The sequence below is a fragment of the Eleginops maclovinus genome, chromosome 20, assembly GCF_036324505.1.
Source record: "Eleginops maclovinus isolate JMC-PN-2008 ecotype Puerto Natales chromosome 20, JC_Emac_rtc_rv5, whole genome shotgun sequence".
In the NCBI taxonomy this organism is placed as follows: Eukaryota; Metazoa; Chordata; class Actinopteri; order Perciformes; family Eleginopidae; genus Eleginops; species Eleginops maclovinus.
The window spans coordinates 21203298-21222558 of record NC_086368.1 but is presented as its reverse complement, the minus strand read 5'-3'; the positions used below and the strand labels follow the sequence as shown (position 1 = coordinate 21222558).

At 41.2% G+C, this 19261-nt stretch overlaps 1 protein-coding gene across 3 annotated transcripts in view; it reads left to right on the top strand.

The window, feature by feature from the left end:
• The first annotated feature begins 1071 nt into the window (after window positions 1-1071).
• LOC134882786 (tensin-2-like) overlaps window positions 1072-19261 on the top strand; it is a 29030-nt gene continuing 10840 nt past the window's right edge. The window contains exons 1-7 of one of the 3 annotated variants that reach the window (XM_063910723.1): window positions 1072-1412; window positions 9102-9207; window positions 9358-9395; window positions 18514-18546; window positions 18626-18675; window positions 18796-18979; window positions 19197-19247. In XM_063910723.1, the coding sequence (XP_063766793.1) occupies window positions 1290-1412; window positions 9102-9207; window positions 9358-9395; window positions 18514-18546; window positions 18626-18675; window positions 18796-18979; window positions 19197-19247 (585 nt within the window). In that variant the 5' untranslated portion in view covers window positions 1072-1289. Of the gene's footprint in view, window positions 1413-9101; window positions 9208-9357; window positions 9396-11858; window positions 11932-18513; window positions 18547-18625; window positions 18676-18795; window positions 18980-19196; window positions 19248-19261 lie in introns of those variants that run through there. The other 2 variants (XM_063910722.1, XM_063910724.1) reach the window with 2 other exon arrangements.

Genomic DNA, 19261 nt, shown 5'->3' with positions numbered 1-19261 from the left:
CAATCTAGTGGTCAACAGATGTATCTGTGCAGTTGTACTTGTGCACTTGATGGTTTTGTCGCCTAATTTAGTTCGCTGCCACAGATTTGCCTCGCTTTAAACTGAGGGCCGCTTTGTATGGTCTAACTGGAGGTCATAATCATGGTTTTAGAAAGAGCTTATTGTTGGAGATTTTCCCCTCGCAACCCTAAAACCCCCGGCTAGAAGCAGCATTTTGTCTAGAGAATGTTGTTTGGGGAAATATAGCTATGTGTGTGTTACAGAGAGCTGAAGGAATTTAACGGCTTCAGAAGCAGATCTCAGAGTTAAGCACAGAGCCTATCATTGTTTTTTATTCCAGCAGAGAGCCACTGAGGGAATAAAAGAGAGGACATTACTGTAATATTGGTGTCCTATCAAACTGCAAGATCACAACCAAGGGAGCTGAAACGATGCTGTTTATATTTAAAACCAAGGCCAGCAGTCAAAAGTCTTCACTTCCTCACATCAGGCTGACAGGAAGTAGAAGTGGGATCAACTCAAGCTACGGTATGTTCTCATGTGCAAAGTTACAGAGTCTAGAGGGATGACGTGTGTGAAAGAAGTTCTATCTAATCACTCCCCAATGAGAAAGAGGAGAGTGAGAAGGGCTGAAGTCAAGCCAAAGGAAAGGGGAAGGGCTTGACATCAACAAGCCAAAACAGCTGCCCCCTTCTCCCCCATGGAGAGACAGTACGAGAAGCCTGATGCAGCAAGAGAGAGAGAGAGAGAGAGAGGGGAAGACTTGAGGGTCTGTAAGTGTGGAGCGGGAGAGCAGTGTGTTAGACATTTGAGGGTCTGTACAGGAGAAGAGACGGAGGTATTGGCAAGTGGAAAGGGGGAAGGGAAGAGAGGTGGGGAGTGTGCTTGCATGCTTTTCAGAGTGAGGATAGCCAGGGAGCAAGGGACAGTGAAGACTGTAAGAGGAGAGGTGTGGGGAAAGAGTGGAGGCTCTGTGCATAGTGACACTTTTTGGAAGGGTGAAAGAGGGGTTGTAAGAAGAGAGGGGGAAAAGGAGAGGGGAAGAAAGTCATCTGGAGTGGATTTCAAGGCAGGACAAGCTGTCAGAGAGAGGGGCAGAGGTGTGAGGAGTCACTGGGGAAGAATAAGCATGTTGGAAGAGAAAGACGTTTCTTGTCGCAGAATCACAAGGAAGACCATTTTAAATATGAAGCACTGAGAAAAGGAGAAGAAAAAAGGGGACCTTCTTGAGTATAGCACTAGAGGGGGAGAGTTAAGGGGACTTTTAAAACGAGGTAACTGCTGAAAATATGGGGTGCATTCATAGCACAGGAGCTGGCAGTATGAAGAAAAGTGGACCGAGTACTGACACAGGAGGAATCCCCATAAAGACAGACCCTGAGGTGCATCCTGAAATCTTCCAGCTTGCTGAGGTAAGTGAATAATTGCTCATCAGGGAACTGTACACATTCTGGTGGAACATGCTTATGATCATACAGGATGTTGGGTTCATTAGAAGCTAAAGGGAAAGGGTAAACCTGAGTTAGACTATTAACAAATTAAAAGATTAATAAGACTAACGCATGATGGTAATGCTGATGTTTGAAATAGCCTAAATAATGATTATGGTTTGTCATTTGATTTAACTATCTCTGTTGTTATACTGCACATACACAACATACTAGTCATCAAACATCAACCGTAGGAATCCAATTACCACTACGTTTTGAAATTAGATCCAAAGCAATGTCTTATGAAATATTGTTTTTGTCAGCGTTAAATGAAAGAGAGGCATCTTGTGCCGCAGATGCTTGCATACCGAAAGGATAAACATGTGTTTTGCAGGTCTCCTTTAAAGCCGGCATCAGATGCATGAATTGCACGAACTCGTAAAGTTAATCACATTGGTGGGAAGTTGGACTTTGATTGCGTCATAAATTTGTCACAATGGGATCAGTGGCAATGAACCTGAAATAAAAAAGAAATTTACAGCCAGTCATAGACCATCTACTTGATCCCTGTTAATCAAGGCCTCTAGGGGTGGGAGCAGGGTTCAAGAGGAAGTGGGTTAGGTTACTGTCCGGTTCTGACCCGCCGTCTGCCTGGCGGCTGGCTCTATTTAGGAACATGTATGGATTTAGGAGCAAGCCACGTAAAGCCTCTGGAGGACTTTTATGGAGACTTAAAATAAAAAGTCTGTGTTGGTTAAGCGCCAAGGCTACACATCAGAATGTGTGCATTCTCACATGTCAGAGTAAACCATACTCTGGCATGCTGTATGTCAGGTTAAAGCCACAGAGTTTAAAAAAATATAGTCATGTCACTTCATTCACACAGTGCCGCACAGTGAACTTCTGGATCTTGCTGTAACAAAAAACATTTCTACAATTACACGTATCTTCAAATCCCCTAAAGCCTTGTTGTGTGTGTGTGTGTGTGTGTGTGTGTGTGTGTGTGTGTGTGTGTGTGTGTGTGTGTGTGTGTGTGTGTGTGTGTGTGTGTGTGTGTGTGTGTGTGTGTGTGTGTTTGTCTGACCATGCCAAATTATGATACCATAGTCCCCACTGAATGGGTGGACTCGGCAGTGAGAGGAATGAAATATGTCATACACGCAAACAGTCCAGGAGTTCTTAATGTTGATTGTAGTGTCAGTTTTTTCTCCTCTGTCTCTCTCTCTCACACACAAAAACACACACTCATTCCCGCACCTATTTTCAGCCTTTTCATGACTGCTTAGAGGTGACGCCCCTACTCATGCAGGTTATAAATACCCTGCCAGGACTAGAGCATACCCCTGGCTCAGCACCTGCTCCCGTCCCTTCCTGAGTCGACAGTGTGCATGGGTGTGTGTGTCTGTGAAAGAGCTAGAGAGTGTTACCCATAACAAGAAGTTGTGATTCCTGCTCTCTAGCATGTCACCAGTAGTGAGGTGTCACTGAAAAAAAACTCCCGTGCAGGCCAAGGCATTAAGTGGTGAGGGGGTGTGTCACTGTATGCTGTATTCATTTACAGTGTGTGTGTTTGAGTGTGTGTGTGTGTGTGTGTGTGTGTGTGTGTGTGTGTGTGTGTGTGTGTTTTGCAGCTGTTTATTTTTCCCATTTGAATAAAGGATTGGTTATATGCATTCAGACACATAAAATATATTATAAAACTAGAATTGAATAGGACATCTCTAGGCAAATGGACCATGTTGTTTTGAGTAACTCCATTAAAGGGACAGTTCACCCCAAAATCAAAGAGATATTTTTCCTCTTACCTGTCGTGTTATTTATCGGTCTTGATTGTTTTGGTGTGAGTTGCAGAGAGTTGAAGATATCAGCACTTGCAGGAATGAGTATCTCTTCAGGGGGTACAGTAGGCGGGTATAATTCAGTAGAAAGAAAATAGTGCCTTTACAAAGCTGCTCACACCAAGGTCTCTGGATTATCTAAATAAACCAGGGCATGATTCCTGGATACAAACATAGGTGTTGAGGGCTATGTAGTACAAGTTTATAACAGAGAAGGCAGTCATCTCTGCAGGCATTACCTAATTCATTCGACAACTGACACTAAAACCATTTGGATTGATAAATAGCACAACAGGTAAGAGAAAATATGTATTTTTGGGTGAACTTTCTCTTTAAGATGTTACTCCTGCTACCCTCAGTAATAAAAAGAGCATGCAGCCACAGTCATAAAGAAATCCATTATGCTTCTGTTGGAGCCTGACCCTTTCCTCTTCGCCATGTTGGAAGTGGAAGTGCTCCAGGCTCTCAGCAGCGGTCAGAGATGCTTGTTGAATGACATAGGCTTTGGCTGCAAAAATCCAAATGGGGTGGGGTTCTTTAATACTGCAATACTGCTGACTGTCACCGGAGCCTCTGGAGACTGTTAGTCCGTGCAAACGATGTTGATTTTCCCTGGTAACAAAAGTAAATACATGTCACAAAGTCCTGTACAATCTGTATTCAGTTTTAATACAAATAATCCAAAAAGCATATTTTGAGGGCTTATAATGATACACAATATAGATGTTACCCCAAACAAATGACGCACTAACACATTATATCATTGTGATTGGACTGTTTATGTGGAACATGCTCTTGATGTTGTTTCCATCCTTTCTGCTTCCTATTGTCCGCTATTAAGTTGGACAGTGTCATAAAGGCAGGCCGCTATGTAAGAAGACACCCACAATGCCGGGGAATTCATTTCAGTCATTTCATGTGTTGGTTTTAAGTGTAATGACTGCTCTTTGATTCCATTTGTCATTTTGGGACAGATAACAACCATACTGTTTTCTTGAACTTTAGTGCCAGTGGTTTTTTTAAGTAGTTTTTGAAAAACTTTTGTTTATTTGAACATCAGTTAGTTAACTTTCCCTTACTGTTGGAGAAATAGAATCCCTCATGTATGTACCTGAACACTAATTAAATGTCTGTATGTACCTTAAAGTAATACATGAATATAATGAGATTCTTTAAAGTGAATTAGTTCATTGACATATTAAATGTCATTAGTGCATTATTCAGGGGTTTACCTACTTAATTTCAGTCTTATGATCAAGCAGTCCATCCCCTAAACTTCCAAAGAAAGAGAGTTAAATATGTATTCGTTTTTTGGATTAAGATATAACTCACTTATTTTAAGGTACATTTGTCGACTTGCGATGTAACTGCAGCACAGATGATACCACACCACTAAGTCTGCTATTATACTGTACTGTCAGCAAGAGAAAGTGATTCTACTATTTGTCCACCAGGTGGTACCCTGGGCTCATCCTGCGTGTTTAGTTTGAACTTCAAGCTGACACATTGGCATTAAAAGATGCGTTATTGTGGAGAAGTATCTGGTTAAATTGCTAAATGTAGTCAACTTAGATGTTTGTCTCTTGAAAAAATGAACAGACTCCAAAGGGGAAGACATTACACCAGTCATTAACCTGGTCAGTATAATTTCCTGTGGATCTCATTCAGCAATACATTAATGCATGGCAATTAACTGTGACTCATAAGATATAGCCTAGTCAGTTGTTATTTGACTTCTAGAGAAATGCTTGGATGTCTATAAAGGCCAAACTAAAATACATAAAAACATGTGTAATTGTGTTGTCCCAAGGCACAAACGGCTACTTTTTACAACACAGTCTCAGGTCAGATTTATGAAGTAACAGCAACTCAGTGGGGTATTACATAAATCAAATCAATCAAGCTCCAAAATCCATCAGTTATGTAATAACATTTAAAATGTTAATGGCTGGAGGGGAGGATGATCCTCTTCTGCCCTCACATACCCTCCTTTTGTCCGTTTCACTGGCCTGGCTCTTCCTAAATCCCACCACCCCTGATACCCACACATACAAATATACACACACACACACACACACACACACACACACACACACACACACACACACACACACACACACACACACACACACACACACACACACACACACACACACACACACACACACACACACACACACACAGCTAGCACAGACAGGCCCATATTGAACACATTCAGTGGGTTCCATGGATATAGCAGCTTCACAGCAGCAGAGGACATGTCAATAGTCCAATGTTACTCTGCTGTGATTATAAGATCAATACATGCGGCATAATGGTAGACTGTCCCAGCCATGCCTGTGAGAGTCTGATAAGTACAGCTCAGTGATCAAAATAAACACAGTTTTTGTAACTCAAAGATGGAGAAGAATAACTACATAATTTGAAACTAAACACTATTATGTTGCTTTTATAACTGACGGCTTTCATTTGGTGGAGCACACCCTCAGTTTTTAAACACCCCTTGTGACCCTAAATAAGTAACGGTTTGTGTTCTTACGCCATGTCCATAAATGTTCCAAAGCTCTTTCTACAGCAGACAGAATGAAACAGTTTGAGGAATCCATATTATTTCTTTGTTTGGTCACCAATGCTGGAATGCCCACATTAGTTAACTCTATAGGTAACGAAGATTTTGAGCGATACACTTATTTTTTTCTGTCTGTAAATGTAAGCTACTGGCAGCCAGTTAGCTTAATTTAGCTTAGTTCATGATTGGAAACACCTAGCGTAGCTCTAGCCAAAGATAGCTAAATCTGCAAAACAGCACCTCACATAACTAAGTGGCTATAAATATTATTTGCATATAGATAATCTATCAAATAAGCATGTGAAGACAGTAATGTCAGAGGGCTCGTGGTGATAAACCTGCAGATAATTATCACCTGGCTTATAGCAAATTTCAGCTCATTGTTTAGCTGTCCATCTGCATTTTTACCCAATTTAAGCATCTATTTCCAACGACAAAACTCTGAAGCCTCATGTTGGCTACACTACTTGTTCAGCCATATTTACTTAAAATGTGATGAATAGTCATTGTAGTGTTCAGTGCACACACACATCAGTTATTGCAAGAACAAGACATTGTATCTCTCATGTGTTTTATGCATATGTTTTTTTTAAGGGGTTTTACATGAATAAGTCAGTCTTGCTCTCCCTCTTTTCCTTGTCTTGATGCTATGGCCTATAATTTATGCTAACGATCTCCAGGCTTAAGCTTCATGTTTAGCCCATAGACGATAGATTTTATACACAGACTTGAGAATTGCATCATTTTTCTTATCCAACATTCAACAAGAAATTGCGTAACCCAAACTTTAATTCCACTCATTTATTTAATGTAAGTTCTGGCATCTCCATTGTAGCCTATAAGGATATTGTGATTAGCTCTTTAGCCTTTCACCTGCAAAGTCGATTCAGAATCGGAATAGGGCCTATTTTATTTATTCGGTGGAAATTAGGTTTAATTCAAAACGTAACCCTGAAAATGACTCAATTAGTAACAGATTGAGTGTTGTAATGGGAAAAATGCATTCCCTGTTTTTGATAAAGGGAAGCACGAATTCTGTGGATTTATTTGGTTATGGGTTGAAAGTAGTCGGAGCTGCTTTACGTTCACATTATGTAAGCGCACAAAGCTCAGGGGCTACATAAAACATTAATTATACATTTCCAGTCATAAAGGATTTAGGCTAAGTTCTCTTTTCTTGAGAGACATGGCTGTTTTATAATACAGTGTGGTTAATAGACTGTTTTTCCTTCCACTCTCAACAGAAGATGGTAGGAGAACTAAATCGTGTTTGGGAAAGTTTTAGTGTGCATGCACCGTCACCTCCAGAGTTAAATTCAATGCCCCTCCTGTGTGGAAAAACCCAGACATCGGAAAAAATAACAAATGCCTGAGCCAAGATGTTTTTTCAAAACCAGAGAAATGCATCCAGTCATTTAACTGGGAAAGAAACACCAGTGTGTTCAGGTACGCTGTTTGTAACCCCCTCTCATTGCCTCATGTAGAAACACACACACATACAGTACCCTACAGTACAAACAGCATCTACCTCCTGATGTTTCCTGGCCCCTCCTTCTCCGCTCAAGGAAATATTTAATGGTTTGATATGCTTCACATGCTGTGAGAAGGCATTGCTTTAGGAGGGAATTACCATAGCTATAAATAAATGTTGTCCTTTGGCTTGGACAGTTGAGTATGGCTTTTGAAAAAGAAAAATCCATGGATTATGACTGCACTGCATTCTGTGTGTGTGTGTGTGTGTGTGTGTGTGTGTGTGTGTGTGTGTGTGTGTGTGTGTGTGTGTGTGTGTGTGTGTGTGTGTGTGTGTGTGTGTGTGTGTGTGTGTGTGTGTGTGTGTGTGTGTGTGTCTTGTGTGTGAAGCTCACATCTTGTCCATTGCAAATTAATACTGTTCGCAAGTATCATTCAGGTGATTTAAGCCATTTTAGTATATCAAACCTTTCAAAAAAGAACACTTAGTAGTATAGTATCAAGCTTGGGGTCTAACATTTTGGGAAGGCTGCAAACTGATACTTACCTTTGTCTCTTTCTGTGCTTTACCCAAAGAAGCCCATTTATTGCATTTACGTGGATGCCATTGGGGTCCAATGTGGCCAGTGTTTGTATATGTCCATCATGATAAAGGAGAGACCAAAGCTTCTTTACCCAGACATAGAGCACCATGATGACATTACCAATTAATAAATGTTAAATATTAGACAGTCACTGCATTTGCTTAGTAGTTTCAGTGTTACTGTTTGTTTTACTAAGAGGCTATGTAACGAGATGATAGAGACATGTCTACCTGAGCCGAGAATGAATTCGCTCTCCCTCTGTGTGTGTTGTTATCTGAGCTTCTCTGTGTTTTGTTGTCTTAGCTGGCCCACAGTGCATGTTTGTGTCCACTGCTAATGACCAGTACTAAAAAGTACAATTTAAATGCTATGCTAGGTGTAGACTGTATTTACAAACAGCAAGACTTTGAGATAAATGCTAGTTTTAATATGGTAAACTTTCACAATAACAATGCTAACATGCTAATGTTTACATAACGTTAATGTTATGTTCATGGTCTTAACCCTGAGTGTTACTATGCTAACATTTGCTGACTAGCATAAAACACAAAATAAGTATGGATTTTTCATAAGTAAGGTAAGCTATATAAGAATGTGATACTTGGACCTGATTCACAAACCTTTTTTATTGATCCCAATAGCAACATGAATGTTTGTAATCTAGCAAATATCATGGTAAACAAAGAGATGGATGTCCAGTCCCACCAAGGGACCTAAAGAAAGCTAACAGCATCCCCTGAAACAGTGAACAGCATATCCATTTATTCAATTGTATCTAGCTGACTTGTGACAATTCAGCACATGCAGTGAAGGCGGCAGCACAGCAAGCTGCTTGTTGTTCATCATCTCAGCTGCCTTGCAGTCTGAGACATAATGAGGACAAGTTAAAAGACGAGACAACAGGATGCCTTAAAACACAGTGTGGTATGACAGGAAGGAGTTTTCAGTAGAGAAGGCTGAGTGTACGGCAGGTAGGACATCTGTGCTCCTGCTGGTGTGTCACTGAACCAGCAAATATCTGTCATGACAGCCGCCAGTGACCATCCAATGTTGAGATAAAATGCTTTGAGACACATGAAAACTGCTAGTTGAACATATTACAACCACACAGTTTCAGTTCTTTAAAATTATTAAGTGAATGCGGTTCTTGAAGCAGTAGCATTTATTTTGTTAACCTCTTAACTAAATGTATTTATTTGTGGGCCCGCAGCTCGCCAAAGCAGGGAGCCACATCTTCACAGAGAAGAGCTTTAAGAGGAAACGGGTGTGCGATGTGTGCAAGCAAAACATCGACAACTCTGGGGCTTTCTGCAAGGGTGAGTGCATGTCTCACAGATAATGTAGAGACACAAGTTTGGAAATGCACTTTTACCTGACCCAAGCTTACCCTGACTGTCCTCTCTCTTTTTACCTTTAAACCCCCTCTCAGAGTAAAACATGTCCTTTTCTTTTCTTTTTTTTTGCAGATTGCAAGGTTGCAGTTCACAAGACATGTGAAGCCAAGGTAAGCCATCAGTTTCCTCCCTTTACCTACGCGTACCTCCTGGCCTGAGCAAATAGTGCTCCTGTGATAGAGGTTCAGATGGTAATACAGTTCGAGTCTCAAGTGGAGTAAGTCATGTGCACTGACCTAGATGTCTGGTTAAAGAAGGCCGCCCTCCATGACCTGCAACCAGCCAGGTTGCTATGAGTAATTCAGTCATGTGTTAATGTGGCATAACAGGAGCTCCTGAGAATCCTCAACCACCAGGGAAGTCTCAGTGATCGTCTTATGCAGCTTGATATGAAGAATGTCTGCCAATTAAAAAATCAAATTTTACATAATTATCAAAATCCATAAGTATTGTCTGTCCCTTTAGGCCGATCAGAAGGGGGCAGTAGTAAGCTTTAAGCTCTCAATGTTAGGGTCAGAGGAGGAGAAAGCACAAGAAGTAGCATAGCTCAGGGAGATGGCACCTTGCAGAGGAAACTGTGTGCTGTCTGTCGGTTTTACTCTAGAGGAGTTTCTCCTATGACCTTTTCCAGTTGTAAAAAGAAAGTCAAGTGCAAAACTGGAAATGCACAATGGACAATTCTGCAACGGTCTGTTGGAAATGGAAAAAGGAAATACTGAAAGCTTTCAACCACTTTTTAGTAGAAGCAATTATTATTCAATATAATTTCCTCACAGTTACCGCCCTTTACTTAATCAGGATATTTCTTCTGGGAACCAAGTGAAGAAAAAGATCTTTTAAAAGTAATTACTGACACTTGTCTGTCTCTCGACAGTGATAGATGCCAGCTAAATTGAATTAAAACAAGAGAAATTATTCCAACCCATATTTAAAATTAATTGTTTTGGGTTTGTTTCTCATGGCATCCCCTTTTTTTCCTACCCAGCTCCTTCTGTTTATGTTCCTTCTCTCTATTTGCAACATCAATGTCAGAGCATTACAACTCTTACCTCTGATACTCCATACTTTTCACATCTAATATACGAGATGTTCATATTGATCAAAATTAAAGGGAAATATATTTTTGTCAGTTTTTTTGTGTCGTTAAACAATGGCCCAAGTTTAAATTCCTATAGAGCAGGCAAGGACACAATTTCCCCCAAACACAGTAACATTAATAGATAGTGTTTTGAGTAATTTCAGCTGATTTTGAGAGGAATACAGGACATTTTGTGTAAGAGAGATGTTCTCTCTGTCCGCTGCTTGTGTCTTACTATTGGCAGAAGCTTCCTCTGATCTCCTTTGACCGCGCTCGCAGCTCAGTGTCACACACCACTGAGTAGACTCATGACCTTGCTGTAACATTGCTGTTTTGCTTCAGTGTCCAACAGCAAAAACACACAGAAAAAAAACAGCCCAAAGCACATCGCCTTTATTTCTCAGGTCTTCAGGTCCGCTCAAGTCCTGCAGGATTTATAACATATGGGGGGGGAGTCCTCCCTCTCCACACACACACCCTGTAATAGTCTACAACTGGGCTCTACCAGCTGTTGTGCCTTAGCAGCATGTATTAAAAGAGGATTATTATTTTGGTCTTACTCATCTCCCAGGTCACTACGGCAATAGCCAAAAACAACTCTTGGTGGCTGCAGTAGAGGCAGGCGCCGTGGACGAGAGTGGTCATCGTCACACGGGATGATGATCAATCTGAGTTTGAGAGGTTAAATATAGAAAATAACAAGAGTGCCGTAGATGCCTGCCCCAGTGAGTGATCATGCAGAGGGAGGGGGGGTGACGCAAATAAGTGAAAGGCAGCTGAGGAGGCAGACTGTGTGTGTGTGTTATCAGTCCCATTTGGGGGTATTCATAAATAAAGGGAAACATTAGGTCAAGGCTGCAAATTGCTGTCTGCTTCATGTCACGCTATGCCTCCACTGTATGCTCCTACGTGCTGCTCGTATGTCAACATATTCTATTTATACTTCCTTCTCTTGCGTCTGACTGTCCTCATCTGTTTTTACCTTTCATCTTTGTTACTTTTATGATGTTTTATAGTCATTCTTCTCCCGCCTTCTCTGTGCCGTTTTTTTCTCCTTTACCAGTTTTAAATGTGTTCATCCGTGTGTTGCCAGCCAAGTTCCATCTCCATAACAGTCCCTACTATTTCTTTTTTTATTTCATCCTTTATCTAGTGCATGTAACTCTGCCTCTTTGTACTGCTGCCACTTGTCATCTCTCTCTCAGCCTCAGGCCACTGGAGAGGTCACTGGACAGCAGGGCTGCACAGTGTCTGCATGTGGTGTATTATGAGGTGTGTGTGTGTGTGTGAGAGAGCACATGCAAGCGGAAAGCACTTGCGCAGTCGACGTGCTTCCCGACCTCTGTGCGAATGACCAAAGTGGAGAGAGAGGGAAAGGCTATGTTGTATATGCTGCTGGCACAGAGGGAGTGTGTTTGTTATCGTGAGAGAGGGAGGGAGGCAAAGGGAGTTGGTGAGAGAGGAGTGAGCAGAGAGCTTGTATGAGAGGGAGAGGGAGGTGGTGTATCCCACTCTACAGACAGGACTGCTCAGAGGCAGAGGGAGAGACTGAAGCTGCTTGTTGAGAGGTAAAAACATGCTCTGTGTCTGATTTGAGTTTATTCATACTGTATGTATTCAGCACGTCAGCCTAGACTTTCATGTACTTTGTGCGTTTTTTCTTTGCTACCGAGTTGCTGTCTAACATCCTTAAGCCCCTTCACAGAGTTTGCTCTGATAATGCGGCATGTGAGTGTGCATATTATTTCATTAAAGCTGTAGCCAGAGAGCTCTCGCTTTGCCCAGAAAGAGGATTTCATTTACTGTGATTAAGGCAAGTGCAGAAGATGAAGCAGAGACTCCTACTGTGACCTACTAAAAAATACACAGATTTAAATTTTTAATGATAGTGACTGAATATTTACTTTTTAATGAGATCTGTTCGGTTCAGTTCATGTGCAGGTTAGTAAAATATGGAAACTGACCTAAAGCCTATTCGATTTATGCGTGTAGATGTAAAATGTTGCAAACTACTGTTTTGGGGAATTTGTGTGTCTTTTTTTGTGTGCAGCAGGCATCTATCTGTATGAAGAACTTTTTCTTTCAAATGAATCTATCTTCTGTGACTTGTTGTAAGAACGCAATTTCCCTATCTACAGTAACTATCCACTTCCACATTGTAGTTAATTGTGTGCAGACAATCCTCTATGACCAAAGGGCACCTGACAGGGACAAATGTTTGTATCCCAGACACTGTCAGCTGTCCTATCATCATCTGATGGATCCTAATGCTGCGTAGTGAAATACAGATGGCTGCAGTGTCTGCTCACACACACCAGCTGTTCTGCTAATGTGTCATGCTGATTTATAAATTGATATAACAATTCTGCTGCTTGATGGAATATGTGCTTGTGTAATCTGCAAGCTGAAACCTCTAATAGGGATCTATTGATACTTATCGGACAGCATGTATGTTATTGTGAAATATCTGCAGTATGCTTATATCGTTTATCTGTCTAGCTCTTGATGTTGGGAATTTCTGAGGCTTCTCTATGTGGTATCTTGACATGGAACAAATGTCTTGTGTTTTTCAATCTCTTCTGTTCGGTTCTTCTCTCACCGCGGGAGACCGGGTGGACCTGCTCTCCTGCAGTAACTCCACCGTGTCGTGGCACAACAACAGGAACATCTTTAAGTCGATAGAGATGGATAACTCAGTAGGGTGGTGGTTGGAGTGGATGTTGTGGATAGAAAATCCTGCCAGGTGGTTACAACATCGGTGTAACTTCATTGAGCTGGTCACATCGTGTTTGCTATTTATAATTGTCACCAGCATGGTGCACTGTTTACAAATAATTATAGTGGCTGATTTAATTTCACTGCCCTACTCTTCTTATCAGTAATTAGGTGTAACACACACACACACACACACACACACACACACACACACACACACACACACACACACACACACACACACACACACACACACACACACACACACACACACACACACACACACGCACACATACATGGATGCATGCACAATCTTTATATCTACTCATTGCTTCTCATTTCCTGAGAGGTTAAGCCAAGGGAAACATACACAGCAAGTCTTTGCCTCTATTTTTTACATGTTTTTCAAACAAAACAATTTGGTTGAGCATAATTCATACATTTTATAGTATGTTTAAATGTTTTAAATATTTCATTATTTGATAGGTACATAATCAGTATAAAAGTACCAGATATAAACTTCCAAGAGTTATCAGAAATGCGTATTAACTTACAATATGCAAATACACATGTGTTTTGAGATGTGTCTTTAAAGTGAATGATGCAGTATTGGGCGCTCTACCGGATTTAGACAGTATGCTTCTATAAACGTGTGTTATTCTTCAATTATTCCAAAATGGAAAGATTTAATAAAGATCCATTGGCAGATGTCTTGTAAATGTCACTGTTGCTGCTGCTGCTGCTGCAAGTGGATTTGTGAGATCACTGATGGAGAAATAGACTAAATGAGCCCTTAAGTGTTCTGAGGGAAGTATAGTCTAAAATAAATAGCTCTTTCAAAATAGCTCTGTGAAATCTCTCTGCTGTGTGTCAGTGGTCAGCGTGTTCAGCTGTTGACATCTTTCTTCCCATCCAGCAGTCACTCTTGATTTCTGTTGCCTTTCTTCCTCTTTCATCCTTCCTCTCTTCCTGATGTCTTTTCCTCCCTCTCACATCTCCGTTCACATCACCACTCCCTGACCCATTTCTGCTTTGAACCCTCAATCTGGCTTCTTCATGTTTCCCTCTTCTATTCTTTATGACATAGTGACCTGCCTTGGGTATGCGCGATGCTCATCGAGGTGTCATCTGATGTTGTTTATTTTGGGGGAGCACATACTTGTATCTCACGGCAGGGATGATTGTCGTCATCCTGTCCTCAGGCACTGGAAGAAGAGAGAGGACAGTGTGGGTTAGCAGGAGAGGGCTAAGCAGAGGGGAGTGACAGAATGCAGAAATGAGGGATCAAAGAAAGAAAACAGAGAAGAAAGGCAGAGCGATAATGAGAGAAAAAGGAGAGGGGATGCCATACTTTCATGGGAGCCTCCTAAATCACAGCCACTCCTAAATTTGTCCTCTGGTACCCAGGGTGAAACAGTAACAGTCAGGGCAAAAAAAAGACTAAAAGCCTCAGAGTTTTATTTAGCTTCAGTGGACATTGGCCTTCAGTGTCTTTTTGTGAGACTATGGAACTTTGAATAAGCCATGGGTATTTTTTATTTTCCACTTTCAAACGGGAAGGCTTACTCACTTCTCCCTCTCCTGAGTGTGGTGTCAGCTCTGAGTCGACTGTCAGAGTGAAACTTGTTCCTCCTGGATGGCATCGCAACACCCCAGTCTCAAACACTCACATTTATCTCCCGTTTCCACGTAAACTGACTCAGCTGCTTCGACAGATTTGTTGGATTTCCTCTCCATGGAATAGGAGTAAGTATTCAAGATGTGGCAGTGACAACTTTCAAAAGTCACTGTTCTGAAGCAGCCAGGAAACTTCTCGTCATGGTCCATTGTTACATTCTTAAGATTAATGCTGTTTAAGCAAGTCAAATGTGCAGTCGATAAAACAAAGGGTGGAAATCCATGTAATGAAAAACATTTGGGAAATGCACGTGTTTTCCCGGAGTTAGTTGAGAAAATCAATACCACTCTCATATCTCTCGGTTCAATAAAGAGCTTGAGCCGGTTAGTAGTTAGCTTAGGTTAGCTTAGCCCTAACATGAGAACTGGAAAAAGGCTAAACTACTTGCATGGCTCTGATCGAATGTATCTACTAGCACCTTTAAAAGCTAATATGTTTAAAAAATTACTTTACAGGTGCTTTGCTTTACCTCCTGTGTCTAAAATATATAAAACATACATGGAGTGTGTTAGAATTTGGACATATTATACATGTCGTTATAAAGATTCAAACGTATACCTCTGTGCAGTTAATGGACAATGCATTATTTAATAAGACAACTGGCAGCTGGCAGTAGCTTTATATCCATCCCACCTCTGGCACGTTTGTTCATTTTTCCTAAACACAAAAAGAAAAAATGTGTTACTTAATGTGAACAACGCAATCTGAGACCACTAAACAGTCAATAAGTGAGCCTCTAAGGACGGGATGGAGTGCTGTCATTGGCACCTCAGTAAATGCTGCTGGTGAGCAGTACAAACTGAACCAGATGCTCACAGTGGCTCCAGCATACAGTCCACATGCATTAATGAAGACCCTGAGGCTGGCAGAGCCACCACAGACGCGTGTAAACACTGCATGTGTTTGTGTGTGTTTGTCTGTACGTGTGCGTGTGTGAACCTACGTTGACCAGCATTGACATCCTGTTGCAAATTGCTTCCTGTTGACTCCGGTGTCTTCCTCCTCTGCCTTTATGCTGCATTTCAGTTCATTCCTTGTCTTTTTCCTTGTGCATGTTTGTGTGTGTGTGTGTGTGTGTGTGTGTGTGTGTGTGTGTGTGTGTGTGTGTGTGTGTGTGTGTGTGTGTGTGTGTGTGTGTGTGTGTGTGTGTGTGTGTGTGTGTGTGTGTGTGTGTGTGTGTGTGTGTGTGTGTGTGTCTGTGTCTGTGTATGTATTTACACATGGGCACATTGTGTCTGTCTCCTTCTGTTCCTTCCTGCAGCCGACCACTTAACTACCGTTATTAAGCCTATTAAGAGAAGAGTTCTCCCCTATGGCTGAATCTCTGTGTTCTTTCATTTCCTACTGTAGGTTTTAAAACGTGTTTGTGAACTGTCGCTGTGCATTGCCACATTGGAAAGTACAGATTATTCTCATGGTGTGGTGGATTGGGAAAATAACTATAAAAACTCATTGATTTAAACAAATATTAACTAAATAATTTGTCAGTGTAAGAGACCTCCATAAAGATACTCACGTACTGGCATCATCTTGTCAGTTCAGCAGTTGCACATTTTGTTGAATGTTCTCTACCACGCAGTAATCAATTACAGCATGCCCTTTTCCCCTTCACTCCTCATTTGACTCTTTCCTCCCTGGATCACATGACTGTTTATGTTTCCCTCTTCCCCCATCACGCTCTCCTAATCTCTCCGTCAGTATTTCTCTGTGCTCCCTCGGTAATGTTGTTTGCCATCTCCTGTCTGTGTGAGTGCCATTGAGTAAGAAAGCTGTCATTTGGGTTTATGTCATGTAATTGGAATCCCATCTTCTATGTAATGTTCCAGGGTGCCATTGTTCCCATCTTGGAAATATAGAACATTAAAATAAATTAGTTATATTACTCTAATGCAGCACACAAGTTGTTCTGCAAGGTTTAGGATATTAGCAGCAAATCCATTTGGTTTCCAGTGTTCAGTTTGAACATTCGGAGCAGACATTAGTCTCCTATTTGGACCCAAAGACTCTATTTAGGATGTTCAGTAAAACACCCAGAAAATGTTGTCTTAAAATCTGGTCACACAAAGTATCTGACAGTACATTGTACTCAATATATATGATATGAAAACATTTCTCACATTACATACGAAGGCATATCTTTGACATTGAACATGGTGGTAATTAACTTGTGAATACATAGATACCAAATGCTTGATTGTGCTCTTTGTAGTTTCTAAGATACAACCATTTTCTCATTTCATGGTTCGCTTAGTTTCTATTATGTTTCATGTTTGTGTTGCCAACATGATATGCCTACTGGACATGCAGATATTCTGATCCATTGCAAAGAGACAAAAACAAATTAACCTTATCTCTCAGGAACGGAAATCTAATTTTCCTTTCAATAAAATTTATCTGGAGCTCAGTTGACAATCATTCCCAGTGAGGACTTAGAGCAGGAATGGTTTACAGATAACTCCTTAAACCAACATCTACCTGGAAGTTATAACATGGATCTAAAAGAAATGTAAATCTGAAATGTAGAATTGAATACCCTCCAGTATTGATCATACCTCGACTGTACTCTCTACAGATATTGAGTGTATTTCTGCACGGCGGCTGTTGTTTTCCAGAGTTGTATATCATTGTGATTGCAGGCATTTGACTTTGTAACCTGTTGCCCGACATCTGTCAGCGCTGGCCACAGGGGAAGCTCAGCTGTCAATCAATTTCATGGAGCAGTTCAGAGGTCAAAAGTTGACAGGGTGTCACCTCTCAAGGTTTACATTCAGAGCATTTAGTGGTGTGGAACGTTTGTTCCGCCTCTCAGCTCATTTACTTTATTATGTTAGGTTGTGTTATTAATGCATTTCTTATTGTTTTTAATCATTTGATGTGATTGCAATGTAAATTACTTTATGAAATGAGTCGGAAAAGTAGCATATGCATGACACTGCAGTTTCTATAGCCTGTCACTTCGGGGTCGACTGCTGTCCTCACAATAAACAATCCTGAAGTAGTGGCTGTAGCCTATTAAAATGACCTCAGCTTGCCCTTCTTCCTCTTCATCTTTCTCTTTCTCTGTGTATATGCGTGTTTGTGGTTTTGGCAAATTAACTGTTGGCTCACCAGCAGACTACAAGGACTGCACGCCACATGTAATCCTTGTCACTCCTCTCCTTCTTTACGATGCGAAAAGAACACAAAATCATTCTCGTTCTCAATCTTTTCTTTTTTATTCAACAAAATAAGTCCGTTTGCACATGACTTATACAAAGAACTACACTGTCCTTAAGTTTTTTACATTTCTTCTGGTGCTTGTTTGACTTCATAAGTATAAGTGTGTGTGTGTGTGTGTGTGTGTGTGTGTGTGTGTGTGTGTGTGTGTGTGTGTGTGTGTGTGTGTGTGTGTGTGTGTGTGTGTGTGTGTGTGTGTGTGTGTGTGTGTGTGTGTGTGTGTGTGTGTGTCAGACATCATGCGTCACTAACCCATCATGTGGAACAGCAGGATCTGTGCTGACAGCCTCTTCTTGAAACGAGCTGCAGCAGATGACAGAAGGAAAGTGAGAATGAATCTTACCATCCTCCTCAGTCAGCTCTTCTTCACTCTCTTCCACCCTCCACCCTTCCATCCCTTCATCAGGGCTGCTGGAGCAGGACCAAGAGCGTTAAACCAAACACATGACTTGGCATGTGCTGGTTCATTCCCAGTGCGTGTGTGTTCACATATGGTACTGTGACTGCTGCAAAAACTAACCTTGTGCTCATTTCCTTTCAGGTGACTCCCACCTGCACCTCAACGCCAGACTCGGTAAGAGTGTACATGTACGTTTATATGATGTCATGCAATGAATCACAGCAGTAGAGTTACTTTTTTCTGCTTTTCACAGAACGGCTCCACTAAATCTACATCACAAAAGAAGAGAGGCTCATTGCCGAGGTACCAAAAAGCCCGAATCACACATGAAAATAGATACACAGAAATAAAATGCTTATTAAATAAGACTGCTCTAATGGCTGTTTTGTCTGCACTAAAACCATCAACTGTCACAATTTCCAGGAGTAAGAGTTTTGAACAAGTGATGGAGCATGTGATGGAGCGCCACTATGACTTTGACCTCACCTACATCACAGAGAGGATCATCTCTGTCTTCTTCCTGCCGGAGCTGGAGGAGCAGCGGTACCACAGAGACCTACAGGAAGTGGCCTCCATGCTGAAATCCAAGCACCAAGACAAGTTCTTGGTTAGTCATAAGACTGCAAATAATGATCTCTGAGGCTGTTATTTGTTAAAATAAATGAAACAGGTTTCATTTTGCATTGTTGTGTAACTTTCTAGGACAGTTATTTTAGGTCTGACAGTGTTATAATTTCCACCCTTCCTTCCCCTTCTTTCTTTAAATGTATTCTTTTGATATGTAAATATAGATTTCTGATACCTTCTTATGCATCCTTTTTCAGCTACTGAATTTATCCGAGAAGAGACATGACATCACCAGACTTAACCCAAAGGTAAAAGTATTTAC